The sequence below is a fragment of the Hyperolius riggenbachi genome, chromosome 3 (assembly GCF_040937935.1).
Source record: "Hyperolius riggenbachi isolate aHypRig1 chromosome 3, aHypRig1.pri, whole genome shotgun sequence".
Lineage (NCBI taxonomy): Eukaryota > Metazoa > Chordata > Amphibia > Anura > Hyperoliidae > Hyperolius > Hyperolius riggenbachi.
The window spans coordinates 280,776,454-280,797,639 of NC_090648.1; the positions used below are offsets into that span (position 1 = coordinate 280,776,454).

The window sequence follows — 21,186 nt, forward strand, 5'->3', positions numbered from 1 at the left end:
ATTTAACTTTCTATGAATGTCCTATTTCAGCAAGAAGACCTTCAGTATCTGGTTGAAAGTATATGGGCATCCCAATCAGCTCTCAGTGCCGGTGATGATCTCTATGACCTAGTCATGGTTAGATGGGACAAATACTATGAGTGGTCTCCTTGGAACTGTATCCTTCTAACAAAAGATGAAGCCGCCGCCCATATAAAACTTGGCAATGCTGAACAGGTTTGTTTAAAGTAAACTTTTGCCTTGCAGTATCAATTATATTTCTTGCTGAATATTTTGTATAGCATAGAATATATGTTCACATGCAAATGCAAATGGTTAACACTGTGAAACCACATTTACCATAACCCACCTCTGCATTTAGAACCATTAACTAGATTTATTATCAGTAATAACCACCATTTCTCCTTAACAGGTTACTTTGGTTAATCAACTCTGATTAACGTTTGTTTCATTTCTCTTGCAAGAACTATACATTTCTGCCAGCAGAGGGCGTTGCAAAATCAGCTCTTGCACTTTGTAATTATTAATCCAGTGATTCAACTTAGCTGAGGAAAATGTGTTGCCTGTTTCTGTGTAGCTGCAACATTTTGCTTCATTCACAGAAAAAGTGTCTGGTGTCATTAAGGAAGTGACATTTCTTCCTAGCACCGAGTGTTAAAAATAAGGCAAGATGAGTTTCGTATGAAACTTATCTTGCCTTATATTTAACAAATGAAATAATCACATTAGTCAGTCTATCTACAGTGCTGCCCATAATTATTCATACCCCCTGGCAAATTTTGACTTAAAAATTACTTGCTGGTTGAATAAAAATAATAATAAAATTTTGCCAGGGGTATGAATAATTATGGGCAGCACTCTGTCTATCTATTTATCTATCACATGATTACCTCAAAAAAATTCTTATGGCCAGTGGAAAAATAGCAGTGCTAGCAAAGTAATCAATGGTATAAATGAATAATACCAAATTCTGTCCTAATTTTTCCCTTAACCCTCCTGGCGGTCAATTAAAACCGCCAGGGGGCAGCGCACCACTATTTTTATTTTATTTTTTTTAAAATCATGTAGCTAGCCTAGCGCTAACTACATGACAGCCGCTGTGTAGCGGCATCCCCCCACCCTCTTCCGTCCGGAAATCCCGTTCTGAACGGGACTTCCATTAGGGGCTTCGGGCAGGATGACATCATCGATGCCGTGACGTCAAAGGGAGTCCCGATCCACCCTCAGTGCTGCCTGGCACTAATTGACCAGGCAGCGCATGGGGTTGGGGGGGGTGGCGCGGCAGGGAGCGGTGAAACGGTGCGGAGTGGCGGCGATCGGGCAGTACACGCAGCTAGCAAAGTGCTAGCTGCGTGTACCAAAAAAAAATTATGCAAATCGGCCCAGCAGGGCCTGAGAAAACCTCCTGCGCGGCATAGCCCGAGCTCGGCTCGGGCTTACCGTCAGGAAGGTTATAGAGAACCAGAGTTGGATTCTAAGAATCCAATTCGCATACAGAGGCTGGGTCTGCATATAATACCCAGCCCCTGTTGTTATACTGTTTCCCCAGTCTCCCCCCTGCGCTCTGCTGTGCCCCCATAAATCGATTGCCGTGCTGATGACATGCAGCGTGTCGCCAGCCGGCTGTTTACATCTAAAGTGTCAGTCTCTGCCGCTCGCCCACCTCTGATATTGCGGCTCCCCACCTGCGACCCATCCCTCCAATCAGCAGGGAGGGAAGGGATGCAGGCGGGGAGCGGTGGTATGGAGGAGGCGGGGGAGCAGCAGAGACTGACACTTCAGATGTAAACAGCTGGCTGGCGACACGCTGCATGTCACCAGCATGGCGATTGATTTATGGGGGCACAACAGAGCGCAGGGGGGAGACTGGGGCGAACAGTATAGCAACAGAGGCTGGGTATTATATGCAGACTCAGCCTCTGTATGCGAATTAGATTCTTAGAACCCACCTCTGGTTCTCTTTAAGTTTAAAAGTAACCATTTCTTGCCTCATGCAAAAAGGCTAATTTTCTGTGACCTTGTATGAGCCAACATCAGGTAAAATTGTTATTCTAGCAATGTTATCCCTTATCCTGAGGGTGTACTTTTTGTATAATTTTTCCATGTCTACAAGCGCCTTATGTGGTAGAGGTGGCTCCCCCTCCCTCCCCAAATAACCCCTCCTTTTCCCTCCTGATGCAGAGACACCACTGCAGGACTCCCTTCCCTGGGGCGTACATGTCCTCATCTCTGCTCCGCTCCCTTCCTCCTTCCAATGCAATGTATGGTATCGTGCACAGGTGCAGGCAGTGGAATTCACCCTATATCCTACTGCTTAGCATAATCCAAAATTGCACATAAATTGCACAGAGCCCGTAAATGTGTACTGATGTAGGCTCAGCATTCCATTTACTACCGCAGGTGAGCAGCCATACATGGACTCTGTGCCTTCACCATTATGCTTTTTCAGGAAGCTGGACTTTTTCCCCTTCAGGGTTGTAAACTACAATTCCCAGCATGCAGCTCTTTGGCTGCTCCCCCAGCAGGTGATTTTGCTCCTTGTGCTGCCAGCTGTTAACTGTAACTGGGGGAGCTTCTGTGATTTAGCTGCATAGCTGCTAGAGGCAGGTGTTATGTCAGGGCTCAGGGCCCGGGAGAAGGAGAGCTGCCAGTGGCTGCTGGATCTGCTGGACAGTCTGGATCTCTCCTCTGTGGTGAAGACTGTCGCCAGCCTTCTGATCCAACTAATCATCTGGGAGGGTGAGGCATACTCCAACACACACAAGCAATAGAACAGCTGTCCCTGTGTCCCAGTTTTTTTTATTACTGCGCACACAGCTGGGACCAGGGAGCTGGGAGGACAAGCCAGGTGGGCGGGTGCGGGCGACCGAGGTGGGCGGGCGTGCACGGGCATGCGCACTGGCGGCTATGGCCGCCGGAAAAAAACCTAGAGCCCGTTTTTAAACGGGCTTGGGTCTACTATTTGTATTTATAAAGCGCCAACATATTACGCAGCGCTGGACAATAAATAGGGATACATACATTGCAACAAGGGGTGGCAGGCAGAGAGGTAGCAAATGGATATACAACATAGCACAAGGTTATACATGCAATCAGGGTATAAAATGCGTTTTACAGAGACCTGGCAAAACAAGTCAGAGTTAGTCCATGAGAAGGGTGTCATTGCTGGGGTAATAAAATTAAGAAGGATACACTAAGGGAGGGGGGAGGCCCTGTCAAAGGCTTACAATCTAAAGGGTGGGGAAGGGACACATAAGGTAGGACTGTGGAAAAGGTGGTTGACTGAGAGAGTTACAGTGTGGTAGATATGGAGTAGGCCATTTTAAAGAAATGTGTTTTGAGGGCTTGCTTGAAGGTGTTGAAGGAAGGAGCGAGTCTGAGGGGAAGTGGAAGGGAGTTCCATAGAGTAGGGGCAGCTCTTGAGAAGTCTTGTAAGCGTGCATGGGAATGAGAAATGCGTGAGTAGGTCAGGCGGAGATCATTGGAGGACTGCAGGGGGCAGGCAGGTATATATCTGTTAACGAGCTCAGAAATGTAGGTTGGACAGGTCTTGTGCACAGATTTGTAGGTAAGGCACAGAACCTTAAAACTGATCCTGAAGCAGATAGGGAGCCAGTGTAGGGCTTTGCAGAGGGGAGAAGTGGAAGTAGAGCGGTGGGAAAGATGGATGAGTCTAGCTGCTTCATTTTCATGACTGATTGAAGGGGTGCAATGCGTTTTGAGGGGAGGCCAGATAGTAGGGCATTGCAGTAGTCAAGGCGGGAGATGATGAGGACATGGATGAAAAGCTTGGTAGTGTCCGGGGTCAGAAAGGGGCGGATTTTGGAGATGTTGCGAAGGTGGAAGTTGCAGGTTCTGGTAACATTTTGGATGTGTGGGCTGAAGGAGAGGGCAAAGTCTAGGGTGACGCCCAGGCAGCGGGCCTGGGAGGTAAGGGTGGATGGTAGTGCTGTTGATAGTGGCGTGTATATCTGAGATGGTGCAGAGCGAGGCGGGAAAATCATGAGCTCAGTTTTATCCAGGTTATGGTGGCCATACATGGTACAATTTTTCATACAATCTTACCATTTTTATGTAGTATAAGGGTAAATTAAGTGAATATACTTATATTACATAGAAATGGTAAGATTGTATGAAAAAATTGTACCATGTATGGCCACCATTACACTTCAGGAACCTAGCTAACATCCAAGAGGAGATGGCTGAGAGACAGGAGGAAACCTTGTCCATAGTGGAGGGGGAGAGATCGGTGGTGTGGAGATAGATTGGGGTATCATCGGCATATAGGTGGTATTTGAAGCCCAGGGAGGAGATGACTTTGCCAATAGAGGAGATGTAAATTTAGAACAGTAGGGGCCCCAGAACAGAGCCCTGGGGTACTCCAACCGAGAGGGGTGTGGGAGTTGAGGAGGAACCATTAAAAGAGGTGGTGAAGTGGCGATTAGAGAAGTATGAGGAGATCCAGGCAAGGGCGCTGTCACAAATCCCTAAGGACTGTAGGGATTGAAGGAGGAGGGGATGGTCAACTGTATCAAATGCTGAGGAAAGGTCAAGCAGTAGCAGGAGTAGTTTCCTTCAGCTTTGGCAAGGGTAAGGTCATTTGCTACCTTGATGAGAGCGGTTTCTGTAGAGTGGGCAGGACGGAAACCAGATTGTAGGGGGTCGAGTAGGGACTGGGTGCTGAGGTAGTGCGTGATGTGTCTTTGGCCAAGGCGTTCATGGAGCTTTCAGGCAAGAGGGAGGAGAGAGATTGGGTGGTAGTTGGAGGGTAAGGAGGGGTCAAGTGAGGGTTTTTTTCAGCAGGGGAAGTACGGTGGCCTCTTTAAAAGCTGAGGGGAAGGTGCTGGTTGAGAGGGAGAGATTGAACAAGGAGGTGAGAACATGGGCCAGGTCAGGGACGTGGGGGCAGAGGGTGTCAGAGGAGGACAGGCTCAAGGGGTGAGGAGGTGGCAGGGGAAATGGCAAGCAATAGATTCACCTCTTCAATGGTGGCAGGAGTGAAGGAGGTGAGGGAGGGGGGATGCATTGGAACAGTCTGGATGGAAAAGGTGAGGGGGGGTGGGGCATGGGAGAGGCCTGGAAGGTGAGGCATGACAGTGGCCTGGGGGGAATTTGAGGGAATTTAAGAATGTAGGAGGGAGATTTCATTTCGGATAGCTGCGATTTTACTGGTAGGGGAGTTAATGGTGGCGAAGAGACTTCGTGGGTTGGAGGCTTCAGTTCCAATCAGGGCTGCAAAATACTTTTGTTTATCTTTTGTTTAGCTTCTGATAGTGCAGTGTGGAAAAGAAGCATCTTAGCTTTATAATCCAGGAAATTGGGATTGAGATGCAATTTCCTCCATTTTCGCTCAGCGGCTAGTGTCCCTTTCTTAACTATTTCCGCCGCCTGGACGTGAAGCTCACGTCCGGGCGGCAGCTCTGCAGCACTCCCGCGCTTGGGCGCGTTCCCGCCCACGTCCCCGTTGTGTCCCCCGGTAGCCCTGGGATCAGTGAAAGGGAACATGGTTCCCGATCACCAATCCCTTTCCCCCGCAGAAAAACCCGAAGCGCTCACCTGTGAGGCTTCAGTTTGTCTGCCCGGACAGATTTCGGCATCCCCCTTGTACTTCCGCTTAGTGAGAAGTACAAGGAGGGTAAACAAAAATGAAGGTGGCCATCTTGTGGCCAAATAGTAAAACTACAGCTACACATTTTTTACATTACAATTTACACAGATAACAACATTAAAAATGCCCTGTTTATGTCCCACACCAAAATATTAACCAAATAAAAATTTTAATGGAAAAGAATTACAAAGAAAAAAAAAAAAAAGACATAAATAGTTACCTAAGGGTCTGAACTTTTTAAATATGCATTTGAAGGGGGTATACTACAAACATTTTTTAAATTATAAGCTTGTAAATAGTGATGGACGCAAAACGGAAACAATGCACCTTTATTTCTAAATAAAATATTGGCGCCATACATAGTGATAGGGACAAAATTTAAATGGTATAATAACCGAGACATACGGGCAAATAAAATACATAGGTTTTAATTATGGTCGCGTGGATTATTTTAAAGCTATAATGGCCGAAAACTGAAAAGTAATGAATTTTTTCAATTTTTTTCTTATTAATCCTGTTAAAATGCATTTACGGTAAAGTGGCTCTTAACAAAATGTACCACCCACAGAAAGCCTAATTAGCGGCGGAAAAAACAAGATATAGATCAATAAATCGTGATAAGTAGTGATAAAGTTATTAGTGAATGAATGGGAGGTGAAAATTGCTCCGATGCATAAGGTGAAAAATCCCCGCGGGCTGAAATGGTTAAGGTTGCATGTGTGGGTGGTGTGCCAGGGTTGGGGATTGGGGGGGTTATTTGGGGCGGAAGGTTAGGGGGACAGCTTCATCTAAGGCTGATGAGATGGCCTTGTTATATTGTGCTGTTGCTTGATTGGGGCATGACAGGGTGGGGAGGGTGGAGGAGAGGGAGAGGAGCTGGCCAGCTAGGATGGTTGGGTTCAGATTGCGCAGATCCCTCACTTCCCCTCTCTCTCTCACCCACTCTAGCTCTCATTCCCCCCCTTCCACCTCTCTCTCACACTCCCCTTCTCTCTACCCTCTCTCTACCCTCTCCCCCCATCCCCCCTCTGCCTTTCCCACCCTTCCCCTGTATAGACACCAATGATTCCTATGTACACTGCCTGTACGCCTGTATCTCATATATCCCAATATTTTCTGTGTGCACCATATACAGCCTTTATACTTACCTTACCAATACATACTGTGTACCCCAAATATGAAATGTGTATGCTCCAATATGTCTTGTAAGAAAGCCAGTATATCCTGCAAACATACTGTTATCACTGACCTGAGGAGCTTACAGTCTATTCCCCGCCTCAGGAGCTTACAGTCTAATGCCGCATCTACACGAGTAGATGCGGCCGCGATGCTCCTTATCAATCGAGCCGCTGATGCGGCTCGATTGATAAGATCCGACAGGACGGATCTCCGCACCGCCGATTCCCTGCTCGCTCCCCGCGAGGGGACAATGGCAGGGAATCGAGCGGAAGATAAGCGGCGCCGGCGTGGACGAGCGGGCACGAGCGGGGAATCGAATGCAGCGCACGCGCGGCGAGCGGGGACGCGGCGGGCACGCGGAAGAGGCGATCCGGCGGCTAATCGAGCCGCCGGATCGCAGCCTCATCTACCCGTGTAGATGAGGCTTAAGTCTTACCTCATATCACTCACCTCAGGAGCTTACATCTTAATCCTTAAAAAAGTATTTTGAACTTGACCAACTGTCATTAGCATCTCACACTCCAGGAGAAGTCTTTGGGATACTGAATGTTCACATTTCCACTAAGATTCTGCTTTTTGCCTCAAGGAAATGGACAACAATGTCTGATGGTAGTAACATTACTGGTCATTTCTTTCCTGTGGAGGGAATGAGAAAGATACAGGATCAAAGTAAGGTTAAGTGGATCAGAAGCTGGAAGCTCACTGGCCGTGTGATCACTCAATCAACTTAACAGTAAACACTTTATTGTTTATGCCCCAAAATGTAGACGAAACAAGACAAGACAAATAACACTTATTTTGCGCTTTTCTAGGACTTACTGAATAGGTGCTGGCTTACTAAACAGAAAGTCTGTCAGAGGCAGAGCCTTCAACCATTACACTATCCAGCCACATGTAGAGATATGACAATAGCTTAGAACAGTGTTTCTCAAACCTGTCCTCGTGACTCCCTAACGGTGCATGTTTTGCAGGCAACCTCACCTATGCACAGGTGGGGTAATTAGTGTCTCAGCTAGGGAGATTCCATTTAGATTAGCAGGGCCGGATTTCGGCCAAGGCCACCTAGGGTACGACAGGTGCAAGGGCACCAAAGCAGCAGGCTAAACTGGTGCATTTGCAAGATTGCAAATGCTGCAATGCAGGGAGATCAGGTGAGCGCCTGACCGCGGTACTTTGCCACTAGCTGCCTGTGCAGCAGCCACCTTGCTCTCTGTGCATGTTTGCATTGTGGCCGGCGGCTATGGACTTGGGTAGCATTGGGGACGGAAAGGAAGAGGAAAGTTCTGCCCTGGAGACGAGCGGATGGCTGCTGCGGTGTGAAGGTGAGCTGGCTACCTATACTGAAAGGGTGGTGAGAAAAGGAGGGGTTAAAATAGCCATCTGGCTACCTATACTGGAGGGAAAGGGGGAGGGGTCATCTGGATACCTATACTGGACTGGAGGGAAGGGGGAGGGGTCAGTTCACTACCTATACTGAAGGGGGCCGGCCGGTGACAGTAGCCTTGGGCGGTAAAGAGTACAAATCCGGCCCTGTAGCTGAAATACTACTTACCTGTGTAATGATTCCAACCAGGTTAAAGGGACACTTAAGTCAAACAAAAAAAAAATGAGTTTTACTCACCTGGGGCTTCCAATAGCCCCCTGCAGCTGTCCGGTGCCCTCCCCGTCTCCCTCCGATCCTCCTGGCCCCGCCGGCAGCCACTTCCTGTTTCGGTGACAGGAGCTGACAGGCTGGGGACGCGAGTGATTATTCGCGTTCCTGGCCACAATAGCGCCATCTATGCTGCTATAGCATATATCATATACCATATAGCAGCATAGAGGGCGCTAATGTGTCTTGGAACGCGAAGAATCACTCGCGTCCCCAGCCTGTCAGCTCCTGTCACCGAAACAGGAAGTGGCTGCTGGTGGGGCCAGGTGGATCGGAGGGAGACGGCGAGGGCACCGGACAGCTGCAGGGGGCTATTGGAAGCCCTAGGTGAGTAAAACTCATTTTTTTTTTTGTTTGACTTAAGTGTCCCTTTAAGGCTTTGCAAACCAGTGGTGGGACAGCTAAGTTTAAATACACATAAGGGGCATTTGTATCAAGTGTATACTGTGAAATAAAAGGAAATGGCTGAAAACCGGGGTGACCATTTACTAAAGAAATATTTGCATACAGTATATAATGACCAGTAATAGAAGAACATTTTTAAACATTAGGGTACATTGGAAGAATTATTTACATTTAGCTGATTGCTTTCACACATTTATCTAAATATTCTGCTGTTGCAGACACGTTCCCTATTTTTAAGTGAAGCTGCACTACCTATATCAAAGCATTCCATTGTTGCCTAGATACAGGAAGAAGTATGAACAGAGCTGGAGAAATCTCTCCATCTAAACAAACATTTTTTCTGTATCTTGTCTTATCACACATAAAAAGTTAAAGTTGTACTTCAAGCATCACTTTGAAAATGGCTCCAGGTGCTGCCACATTGTTCTGTTAAAAAAGCCTAACAAAATAAATACATAAAAACATAATTTTTTTCATAATAGAATCAGCACTCTCTGTCCTGCTGGTTGGCAAATACAGCATTTTGAGGGTTATCACTTACATCCAGCTGGAGAAGGATATGGAGGGAGAAATCTCACTTCACTTCTAACTATTGAAGGCTTACAGCTTTATTATTCTTATTAATAATAACAATTACATCAGAATTCAGAATAGCATAAAAAGTCATTACAATGCATATAAAGAAAGCAGAGCTACATATCTGTATCTAAAAGCTGTACTTCTGTGTTGTTTGGTAGTGTTGCAGAACACAGAGCAGGGAATGTGTATAAGAACATTATCACCATAAGAGCAGAGGGAAAGGATTCACTTCTCGCTCATTTGCATTACTGCAGCTCATCCCCTGTCCCATCCTGATCAGTTACTAGGAATGGGAATCTGCAGGGTTAAAGGGACACTTAAGCCAGTAATAAAAAATAATTTTTACTTTCCTGGGACATCTACCAGCCCCCTCCAGCCGTCCCATGCCCTTGCAGTTACTCACGGAGCCTCCGGTACCCCGCCGCCAGCTAGTTTTGTTTTCGCTGACAGGCCCAACAGGCCTGGCCATGCGTATTTTTCTTTGCATTCCTGTCTGCAATAGCGTCCTGCTCCTGTGCAGGACGCTATTGAGGACTGGAACATGAAGAAGGATGCGCATAGCCAGGCCTGAGCAGGCGCAGAAAGCCCGCTGACTTCCTATCAGGGCCTGTCAGTGAAAATGAAACTAGCTGACGGCGGGGGACAGGAGGCTCAGTGAGTGACTGCAAGGGTACGGGGCGGCTGCAGGGAGCTGGTAGAAGCCCCAGGCAAGTAAAACTGATTTTTTTTATTCCTGGCTTAAAAAAGGAACTCCAGTGAAAATAATGTAATAAAAAAGGTGCTTCATTTTTACAATAATTATGTATAAATGATTTAGTCAGTGTTTGCTCATTGTAAAATCTTTAGTCTCCCCGATTTACATTCTGACATTTATTACATGGTGACATTTTTACTGTGGGCAGGTTATGTAGCTGCTGCTAGCTGTTTTGGCTGTTGGAGACAGCTGTAAACAGCTATTTCCTGTCTGTGAACCTTGTTACATTGTGGCAAACTGTCAAAAGTACCGCGGTCCTCAGACCTTCTTGTGGGAGGGGTTTCACCACAATATCAGTCATACAGCGCCCCCTGATGGTCTGTTTGGAAAAAGCAATAGATTTCTCATGTAAAAGGGGGTATCAGCTACTGATTGGGATACAGTGAAACTCTTGGTTGGAGTTTCTCTTTAAGTGTCCCTTTAAGCACAACTTTGCTTGTTTGTATCTGAATGTTAGCCACTATGGTCTGACTGTGCATTGTAGCTCTCCTGTACTTATGCTATTGCAGACACCTTGTATTTTATGTAATAAATGTTCTGAGTAATCTGTTGCTCCCTTGTTAAATTAGTAGATGCATGAAATGTATGGTTACTTGTAGTAAAGGCTAAGAACTACACGTGTGTTCCCAATAGAGGTATAATGCCAAAATGTCTGCTTCCATGCTAAGTGTAGGTTAGAGTAGGAACCAGTTCCAAGGAGGAAACCTTGATACTCTGTGAACTGGCTTAATGCAAATTATTGCAGTTCTTTGATAACTAATGTCTTCCATTTCCAACACCTTTAGAGGTTTTTATATCTATTTACCTGGTTCAGGGGCATAACTAGAGGGGAGCAGTCCCTGCGATCGTGGGGGGCCCAGAGCTGTTTTGGGGCCCCAACTACTAACTTTCCTTTCCTCCAATACGGGGACTATACTGCAGATCAGGTGTTTTGTGGCTACACTTGTTATGGGTGTGAAGATTATGATGGCCACACTTGTATTATAACCCTTTTGAGATGGACCCAAAGGCTGTGAAGGGCACCAAGGGGAGGCAAGGGAAGGAGTGTAAACATTGGGGGGGGGGGAGGCTCCATTAAAGTTTTGTTGGGTGGCCCCATGAATTGTAGTTATGCCACTGACATGGTTGTTTGATTGCATGTAGTTTGTGAGTGGAAGGGGTTAATATTGATATTTACTTGATTTGGCCACTCCTTTTAGCACCTGTCTTCAACTATTTAAGGTCTTTGAAAGGATGAGCACAGCTCTGTTTGTCAGCATCTGTTGTAGCACTGTCATAAGTCACAGAGTTTAAGCTTGAAGATCAGATAGACAGCAAAAATCTAAATTGACTAACTGTTTTGTTGCTGGATTGCTGTAACCAGCATATGTATACTTCACATTATCTGCATAAAAACTGTCTGCTGAAGGATTTTTGTTTTAGCCTGAAGATATACTTTAAAGGGACTCCGAGCAGTGCCTGTGGGTATGCCTTTAAGCATACCCACAACTAATTAATTACATCCTCACACCTACCGGCATGATGTTTGTAATTATATCCCTCTGGGTTCCTTGTATTTCATTGCATTGCACTGAATGGAGCTGCCGACACTGGGGAAAGTGTCATCCTGCATAATACAATGCTGAATAAGGAATCCAAGATGGCGGCCGCAATTTCGATCGCAAAAATAACGAAAACTAAAAGGCATAGGGTGGCGGTTTATATATCATTGGAAAGAGGAGAAAGAGGGCTTCAAAATGGTATGCATTTTTCCATAGTTACTGCACTGCTCGGAGTCCCTTTAAAGTAGAACAAAATGCTCTTCCAGTTGAACATACTGTAGCTGTGAAGAGTGTAATTCAGCTGTTTACCAACTTATCAGCGCATCCCTATATCTAGACACCAATGCAGCCCTTTCACATGGAAAGTGTACATAAATATTGTGTTCCGAAAATCTGGTGCCAGGAAGTGAAAGGTTTCTTTTAGTAAATAAGGGAATGGATAGAAATGAATTAAAAAAAAATGACTCAGTGGCAGGTTCCCAGGTTAGATCTGGATGTGTAATTGTCTCATGCAATGATGATCCTTAGAAACCTCAATGGCTTGCATCCGAGTCATACAAGAGTTCCTTCTCTTGCCAAAAATATTACTTTAGTGTCTGACACCAAAACTGTAAGTAGAAGTCATTTCAGGACAATGCACTACCTCTGAAATTGCACAAGTTTGGCTTCAATTTCTCATGAGTAGTTAATTCTGTCTGCCTTTAACCTGGGCTGTCAATGTTCTTTCTGTAGAAATACTGGAGAAAGACCAAGTAGATGTGTCTTCTGTAACAGTACAACACCATTTTAAACAGATTTGTGCATATGGAAAGTGCGTGTGTAAACAGTAACATATAAAATGTGTACGCTTATTTGTTTCCTAGTCTGTGGATAGATTAATATCTACTTTGAAATAGTACTCAATACAAGAGTTGGATTAAGGCCAAAAGAGGGCCTAGCTTAGGCAAAGAAGCAGTTATGGGCCACCTTGCTGATAAATATGATAGTCACATGTTAAATTTGTCATGAGAAAAAAACAAAGTGAACTGTAAAATCCTGTCACCAATACTCTAGTATACTGACTTTTATTATCTGTTAAAACCACTGTCACAAACTATTGTCTCTAATAGTTTGTCTATCCCTAACTAGTACCATCATTTGTTTTCTTGACACCTAGCCTCCATACCTAACATAAAACCCTTTCACATGCCTAAACAAGCCTTAAGCCTCCCTAAGATTGAACCTCTGCCACCCTATCTCCAAACGCTAACCCTCTTAAAGCAAATCTGTAGTGACTATGGAGAGAAAAGGCTTTGGATCCTATAGAGCCTACTCAGGTCTCGCTTGGTTTTCTGGTTGCAATGCTGTCCCCAGTTTAAATCTTCCACCTTTGGAAGTACTGCTGTCCTGGAATGCTTCCAAAGACAAGTGGCTCTGTAGTGCGAATGCATGCTTGCACATATGTAGCATGCACCATGAGCTTGCTGGTTAGTCTGCACATATGTAGAACAGTGAAAAAAAAAAGAAGAAAGAACGGAGGAGAGGATCCAAAAAAAAGGAGAAGAAGGACAGGGGGAAAAGAAAAAACAGACAAACAAAAACATCCACAAAAGATAAGAGATATAGGGGCAAGCTGAAAAAGAGCACATGGAAGACTCATACTCCTCCCTCTAGAATTGACCTCTCTCACGCATGCCTCCTCACACAAACACACAACTACACCCCACCCCTTTCTCCTGCCCCTCTTGCACCACACCTCTCGGTCTAGCTTGCTACTCTGTCGCATAAAAGTTTTAAGTTTTGGTTATTTGAGTTAGGTATATAATCTACCCCTTAATTTATTTTTCTCTCTAGAAATGTAGACATTTCTATGATCCAGTTCTCCACTAGTGGAAGATCTGGATCCTTCCACTACCGAACAATCATTATTTTAGCTATATCAGTACAGATTTTAATCAGATTCGCTATTGATTAGTTGTACATCCTGCCCTATTTCCTCTACAAGCCCGAGTACTGCTAATTTTTTTGTTCAGATTCAGCAATAAGGTTGGTAGCGTAAAAAGCCTGACCCAGAATTGCTGTCTAATAAGGCACTTCAATACCATATGTATCAGGGGCTCTATCTTACTCCCACAACTCCAGCATCAGATTGGAGTAATGTATATCATCTTGTTGCCAATTTAAATAGGAAAAGATTCAGGTAAGTTTCAGAGGAGTGCCAGAAGTTTTGAAATATCTTACCACTTGATCCTGCCCCCAGTTCCATTCCCCCTTCCTCCTCCCAGCAGGCCCGTTTCTAGGGCCGTGCGGCCCGTGCGGGCGCCCTGGGCGCCGAAAGACTGTGGGCGCAGTAACGGAGGGGGGAGCCGCAGCCGCGGGGAGGGCAGCCCGACCTCTCCCTCCCTTCCTCTCCGGGCGCCCTCCGTGCACCCCACTCCGAGTCTGACTGCACAGGAAGCGCTGTGTACAGAGCGCATTAGCGCAACTCACCTCCCTCCCTGGTTCCAACCGCCGCCGGTCTCCTCTTCTCTTTATAGCCGCTCATATACACGCTGCTTCCTGTTTACCCGGAAGCAGCGGTTCAGCGGCTATGAGGAGAAGACAGAAGAGGAGACCGGCGGCGATTGGAACCAGTTATGGAGGTGAGTTGCGCTAATGCGCTCTGTACACAGCGCTTCCTGTGCAGTCAGACTCGGAGGGGGGAGCACGGAGGGCGCCCGGAGAGGAAGGGAGGTAGAGGTCGGGCTGCCCTCGCTGCGGCTCCCCCCTCCATTATGGGGGGGCAGCTACCTAATCTAACCTATACTGGGGGGCAGCTACCTAATCTAACCTATAATGGGGGGCACCTACCTAATCTAACCTATACTGGGGTGCAGCTACCTAATCTAACCTATAATGGGGGGCACCTACCTAATCTAACCTATACTGGGGTGCAGCTACCTAATCTAACATATACTGGGGGGGCACCTACCTAATCTAACCTATACTGGGGGGCAGCTACCTATCTAACCTATACTGGGTGGCACCTACCTAATCTAAAGTATACTGGGGGGGGGGGGCACCTACCTAATCTAACCTATACGGGGGGCAGCTACCTATCTAACCTATACTGGGGGGCACCTACCTAATCTAACCTATACTGGGGGCACCTACCTAATCTAACCTATACTGGGGGGGGGGGGGCACCTACCTAATCTAACTACACTGGGGGGGGGCACCTACCTAATCTAAACTATACTGGGGGCACCTACCTAATCTAAACTATACTGGGGGCACCTACCTAATCTAACCACACTGGGAGGGCACCTACCTAATCTAACCTATACTGGGGGGCACCTACCTAATCTAACATATACTGGGGGGGCACCTACCTAATCTAACCTATACGGGGGTCAGCTACCTATCTAACCACACTGGGGGGGCACCTACCTAATCTAACCTATACTGGGGGGCACCTACCTAATCTAACCTATACTGGGGGGCACCTACCTAATCTAACCACACTGGGGGCACCTACCTAATCTAACCTATACTGGGGGGCACCTACCTAATCTAACCTATACTGGGGGGAAGCTACCTATCTAACCTATACTGGGGGGCACCTACCTAACCTATACTGGGGGGCACCTACCTAATCTAACCACACTGGGGGGCACCTACCTAATCTAACCTATGGTGTTTACAGCATAAAAAAGCTTTATTCCATTAGGCTTCATGCAAAGTGCTAGGCATACATGTCCATATAAAATTGATCCTACCCGATACTTAGATGGCTGTGGGGTGAGGTGGGAGCGGTGGGGGTCGCCTTACGACCGTTTCGCTCTCCTGAGCGTCTTCAGAGGCAGTGCGCACGTTACAGCGTCGGCTCTCGCCGTATTTAAAAATAAGGGAACTTCCCATGGTGCTAAGCGTGCGTGTCCCCGCCGTGTGTCTACTCTTCCGGGAGGTTGTCGTCATCTGACAAGTTCCGCCAGGAAGCTGTAGCATTCCACATTGGTTGTAGCCACATGCGCACAATAATATTGCGTCCGCATGATGGTAGTACAGCCACTAGATGGCAGCAAAGTAAAGGGAGGTTGCTAACCTGTATCCATATGCAAGTGATTCATTGCTATACAATGGATACAAGTACACAAGTTCTACGAAATAAGAAAATGGGTTAAAACATAAACAATTACAATGAAAGTGTCCTTAATACAGGGATTGGCTCATATCACTTCATGTACACTTACTTATTAGTATTATATTTATAGTATTGATCAGGTTTGGGGGGTGCTGGGTTCCAACGAGCTATTTATTAATTGTTTGGGGAATAATTACAATATCCTCCCTTTACTTTAAGCTTCATATCCCTCGAACCTGCTCCACACCACTTAGCCATAACCCGATTTTCGTATAAAGACATTTACACAATAACCGTTCTAAAAACACATTTAAAGCATCCTGACCTAAACTACCTAATGAATAAATCCAGCAATATCTGACACTATCTAAGGGTCTAAGAAACAGGCCATGTCTATGTGGTCATTTAGCCCTAATGCTCCCATAGCGTCCGTTTTAATGATCCATCTGGATTCTCCTCTTAATAAAAGCTTCTCTCTATTCCCTCCTCTAGAAGGGATATTTACTTGTTCCAGTCCTACGAATCTTAAGCAATTAGGGTTACTCTGGTGGTCAGACCTCACATGTTCAATCAGGCGTGGGGAGCCTCTACCTGAAGCTATTGACCTAACATGGTCCTGTATCCTTTCTTTCAATCTTCTCGTGGTCATTCCTATATAGAAGCGATGACAAGGGCACCAGATGACATATACTACGAACTTTGTCTGGCATGTAATTAAGGTTTTGAATTTCCTGTCTATTGGGCCTAAATGTAAGCGGGGGCATTGCATCATAAGGGGGCAGACTGAGCAGCGGCCACATTTAAAGTTGCCTTTGGGTTGTAGCTCTTCTAGCCAGTTCTTATTAATTGGAGTTTTGTATTCACTACTTGTTATTTTGTCTCCTATAGTGGGAGCTCGTTTAAATGTGACCATGGGTGGTTTACTGTATATTGCTCCTAAAATGGGGTCCCTCTTGATCACTTTCCAATTGTTCAAAATACTCCTCCTGATCTCTTTTGACATAGGGGTATACTCAAATGTGAAGGTTGCTCTTTCTTCTATGCTCATCTCTCTTTTTTTACTATTGTTCTTTCTGTGTAACAGATCTGCCCTATTGGCTTGTCTAGCTCTATGAAAGGCCTGCTCCAACTCTTCTATGTTGTATCCTCTCTTTTCCAAGTTAACTTTCAATTCTTGTGCTTGTTGTTCAAAGTCCTCTTCCTTCATGTTGTTTCTCTTTAATCTTAAGAATTGGCCATAAGGTAGAGATTTGAAGGTGTGCTCGGGATGGTAACTATGGCGGTGTAGGAGTGAGTTGCCAGATATTGGTTTTTTGTAACCCCTGGAGATTAGTCTACCCTGCTGGATATCCAGGATCAAAAATCTTAAGATTAAAGAGAAACAACATGAAGGAAGAGGACTTTGAACAACAAGCACAAGAATTGAAAGTTAACTTGGAAAAGAGAGGATACAACATAGAAGAGTTGGAGCAGGCCCTTCATAGAGCTAGACAAGCCAATAGGGCAGATCTGTTACACAGAAAGAACAATAGTAAAAAAAGAGAGATGAGCATAGAAGAAAGAGCAACCTTCACATTTGAGTATACCCCTATGTCAAAAGAGATCAGGAGGAGTATTTTGAACAATTGGAAAGTGATCAAGAGGGACCCCATTTTAGGAGCAATATACAGTAAACCACCCATGGTCACATTTAAACGAGCTCCCACTATAGGAGACAAAATAACAAGTAGTGAATACAAAACTCCAATTAATAAGAACTGGCTAGAAGAACTACAACCCAAAGGCAACTTTAAATGTGGCCGCTGCTCAGTCTGCCCCCTTATGATGCAATGCCCCCGCTTACATTTAGGCCCAATAGACAGGAAATTCAAAACCTTAATTACATGCCAGACAAAGTTCGTAGTATATGTCATCTGGTGCCCTTGTCATCGCTTCTATATAGGAATGACCACGAGAAGATTGAAAGAAAGGATACAGGACCATGTTAGGTCAATAGCTTCAGGTAGAGGCTCCCCACGCCTGATTGAACATGTGAGGTCTGACCACCAGAGTAACCCTAATTGCTTAAGATTCGTAGGACTGGAACAAGTAAATATCCCTTCTAGAGGAGGGAATAGAGAGAAGCTTTTATTAAGAAGAGAATCCAGATGGATCATTAAAACGGACGCTATGGGAGCATTAGGGCTAAATGACCACATAGACATGGCCTGTTTCTTAGACCCTTAGATAGTGTCAGATATTGCTGGATTTATTCATTAGGTAGTTTAGGTCAGGATGCTTTAAATGTGTTTTTAGAACGGTTATTGTGTAAATGTCTTTATACGAAAATCGGGTTATGGCTAAGTGGTGTGGAGCAGGTTCGAGGGATATGAAGCTTAAAGTAAAGGGAGGATATTGTAATTATTCCCCAAACAATTAATAAATAGCTCGTTGGAACCCAGCACCCCCCAAACCTGATCAATACTATAAATATAATACTAATAAGTAAGTGTACATGAAGTGATATGAGCCAATCCCTGTATTAAGGACACTTTCATTGTAATTGTTTATGTTTTAACCCATTTTCTTATTTCGTAGAACTTGTGTACTTGTATCCATTGTATAGCAATGAATCACTTGCATATGGATACAGGTTAGCAACCTCCCTTTACTTTGCTGCCATCTAGTGGCTGTACTACCATCATGCGGACGCAATATTATTACGCGCATGTGGCTACAACCAACGTGGAACGCTACAGCTTCCTGGCGGAACTTGTCAGATGACGACAACCTCCCGGAAGAGTAGACGCACGGCGGGGACACGCACGCTTAGCACCATGGGAAGTTCCCTTATTTTTAAATACGGCGAGAGCCGACGCTGTAACGTGCGCACTGCCTCTGAAGACGCTCAGGAGAGCGAAACGGTCGTAAGGCGACCCCCACCGCTCCCACCTCACCCCACAGCCATCTAAGTATCGGGTAGGATCAATTTTATATGGACATGTATGCCTAGCACTTTGCATGAAGCCTAATGGAATAAAGCTTTTTTATGCTGTAAACACTGCATGTGCCAACTGCTTCCCTACTGTTTGCTACATTGGAAATTGCTGTCGTTTCTCAGTTTGAGCACGCAACTAACAGCAGTACCCGATACTAATTCCTCAGCACCTCATACTTATCTCTATGCATGCTTCCTGACTATCTGCAGTGCCGGTTTCTTTACTCTACCTGCTACACACTAATCTAACCTATACTGGAGGGCCCCTACCTATCTAACCTGTATTGGGGGCACCTACCTACCTAGCTTATACTGGTGGCAACTATACTGGCTACCTATATTGAAGGAACCTACCTAACTAACCTATACTGGGGGCACCTACCTATCTAACCTAGGATGGGGGCAACTATTCTGACTCCCTATATTAGGGGCACCTACCTATCTAACCAATACCGGGGGTAACTATACCGGCTACCTATACTGGAGGCACCTACCTGGCTAACCTATACTGGGGCACCTATGCCTGGCTACCTATACTATGCCTAGCTACCTATACTGGGGGGACCTATAGCTGGCTACCTATACTGAGTGCAACTCGACCTGGCTAAGCTACACTGCAGACATGTATACCTGGCTTCGCGGGGGGGGGGTGGCTACAATTTTAACCCTCGCCCTGGGTGTATTTTAGCCTAGAAACTGCCCTGCCTCCCAGCTAGCACAGTACAGTGGGATTCCTGTGATATGAAGCATCAATTAATTTGTGTGATAGTAGTAGTAGATTTGTGTGATTTGCGCGATAGTATAACAGGAGGTCTTTTCTTAAAGCATGTTTCATAATTGTGTAGTATTCGGAGATCTTTTCTTAGTTTGTGTGTAAACCATGATTTGTTCATTGCTGGCCCAAATTTAGGATAGGAGCTAAGTGAAGTAAGAGGAGATGGGCCCCATAACTATATCATCTGTGCAAAAGCCTCTAGGGTTGATTGTATTAGAGGGTGGGAGTCATTGCTGCCTTCCGAATATTTGCTGGTAACCACGAGAAGAGAAGTTCTGTTTTATTTGGTTTATTTCTAAGTGCTGTAAGCGTGACACGCGATATCTGAGTAATGCAAGAGTTGTTGTGGTAACACACGTTATGCCACTTGCGTTATTAATTGTACATTTTGGGGGTATCGATTCCCAGCAGATTCAAAGCCTGTCCATAGCGATAATAATTGTTTAAACAAACTGCTTGGAGAGGAGAACATTTATAGGTGAAAATATAGGGTGTTCCTCTGACTTGTGTCAGGATGTATTTATACAAAACTCAAGTTATTTTAGCGACTGACCCTGTATGGTTCCAGTAGATTGTGAACTGCAGCTGGAGGATTGAATGAAAATAACCTCCCAAATAATACTGCATTGGATTGCAGCCTCACTACGTTTAATGCTTCCAGGTTCCATGTTTGTGACAGGAGTTTACACTGTATCATTTAGATTTTATATAATGTTTGCTAAATTGTACGGAATAATCATCTTTATTTTAAGCTTCTCATTTAGTCTGGCTTTTCTGTTTACCTTTATCATAATGTTAAAGTAATTAAAAAATGACAAGTTGTGCATTATAATTCTTGATGAGCTACTAATGTACTTACGCATCTAATTGGGAAAATACAACCACATACATTGTTTTGTTTCTTTTCCCTTCCAGGCTTATGGCATTGTTTTTATTCGGAAAATCAAGCACAGACATACTCTTGCCAAGAACTATTTTTCGCAGATTCCAGAGATGGCACCATTTCTTCATCGAGAGAAATCAGATCAGATGTCTGCAGCTAATGATTTGGTTATTAGTAAACCGATAGCTGCTGCTTTCCAAAGCTAGATCTGCTGTTCAATATGCTTATCATTTTCATGTTATGCCATTATATTTTCTCACTTCGCTGAAATTTCATGATACATTTTATAGTTTTATGAATAGTCTCAAACTTCTGTAGTGGTGAATGAGGCCTCATTAAACTAAATAAGTCAAAACCAAATTATTATTATTATTATTATTGATTTATAAAGCGCCAACATATCACGTGGCGCTGTGAAAAGCAAGAAACAAACATGGGGTACATAATAATACAATTGAAATCTTACATGGTTGGTGATTTGCATTCTCAATTAAAATGACTCAAGCTATGGAGCTGCTACTTGGGAAAGATTTTGGGGAAGGCCACGCAGGTCTGGGCCTTGGGTAGCTGCTACCAAAATGGATGGCTAGACATGGAAGATGGGTTGCTGCATATGGAAGAGGAGGCTGCAAATAGATCAAGGAGGCTTTATATGAGAAGCAACACATGGAAGAGGAGAGCTGCTGCACTAGGTGAAGGGGAGGGGTTACTGCACATGGAGGTTCCGCATGA

General features: G+C 45.0%; 1 protein-coding gene across 3 annotated transcripts in view; it reads left to right on the forward strand.

The window, feature by feature from the left end:
• The window catches only part of IQUB (IQ motif and ubiquitin domain containing), a 67,092-nt gene extending 46,287 nt beyond the window's left edge, over positions 1-20,805 (forward strand). For all 3 annotated transcript variants that reach the window (XM_068276379.1, XM_068276380.1, XM_068276378.1), the window contains exons 12-13: positions 31-216; positions 20,487-20,805. In XM_068276379.1, coding sequence (XP_068132480.1) covers positions 31-216; positions 20,487-20,660 — 360 coding nt within the window. In that variant the 3' untranslated portion in view covers positions 20,661-20,805. The remainder of the gene's footprint in view (positions 1-30; positions 217-20,486) is intronic.
• The last annotated feature ends 381 nt before the right edge of the window (positions 20,806-21,186 follow it).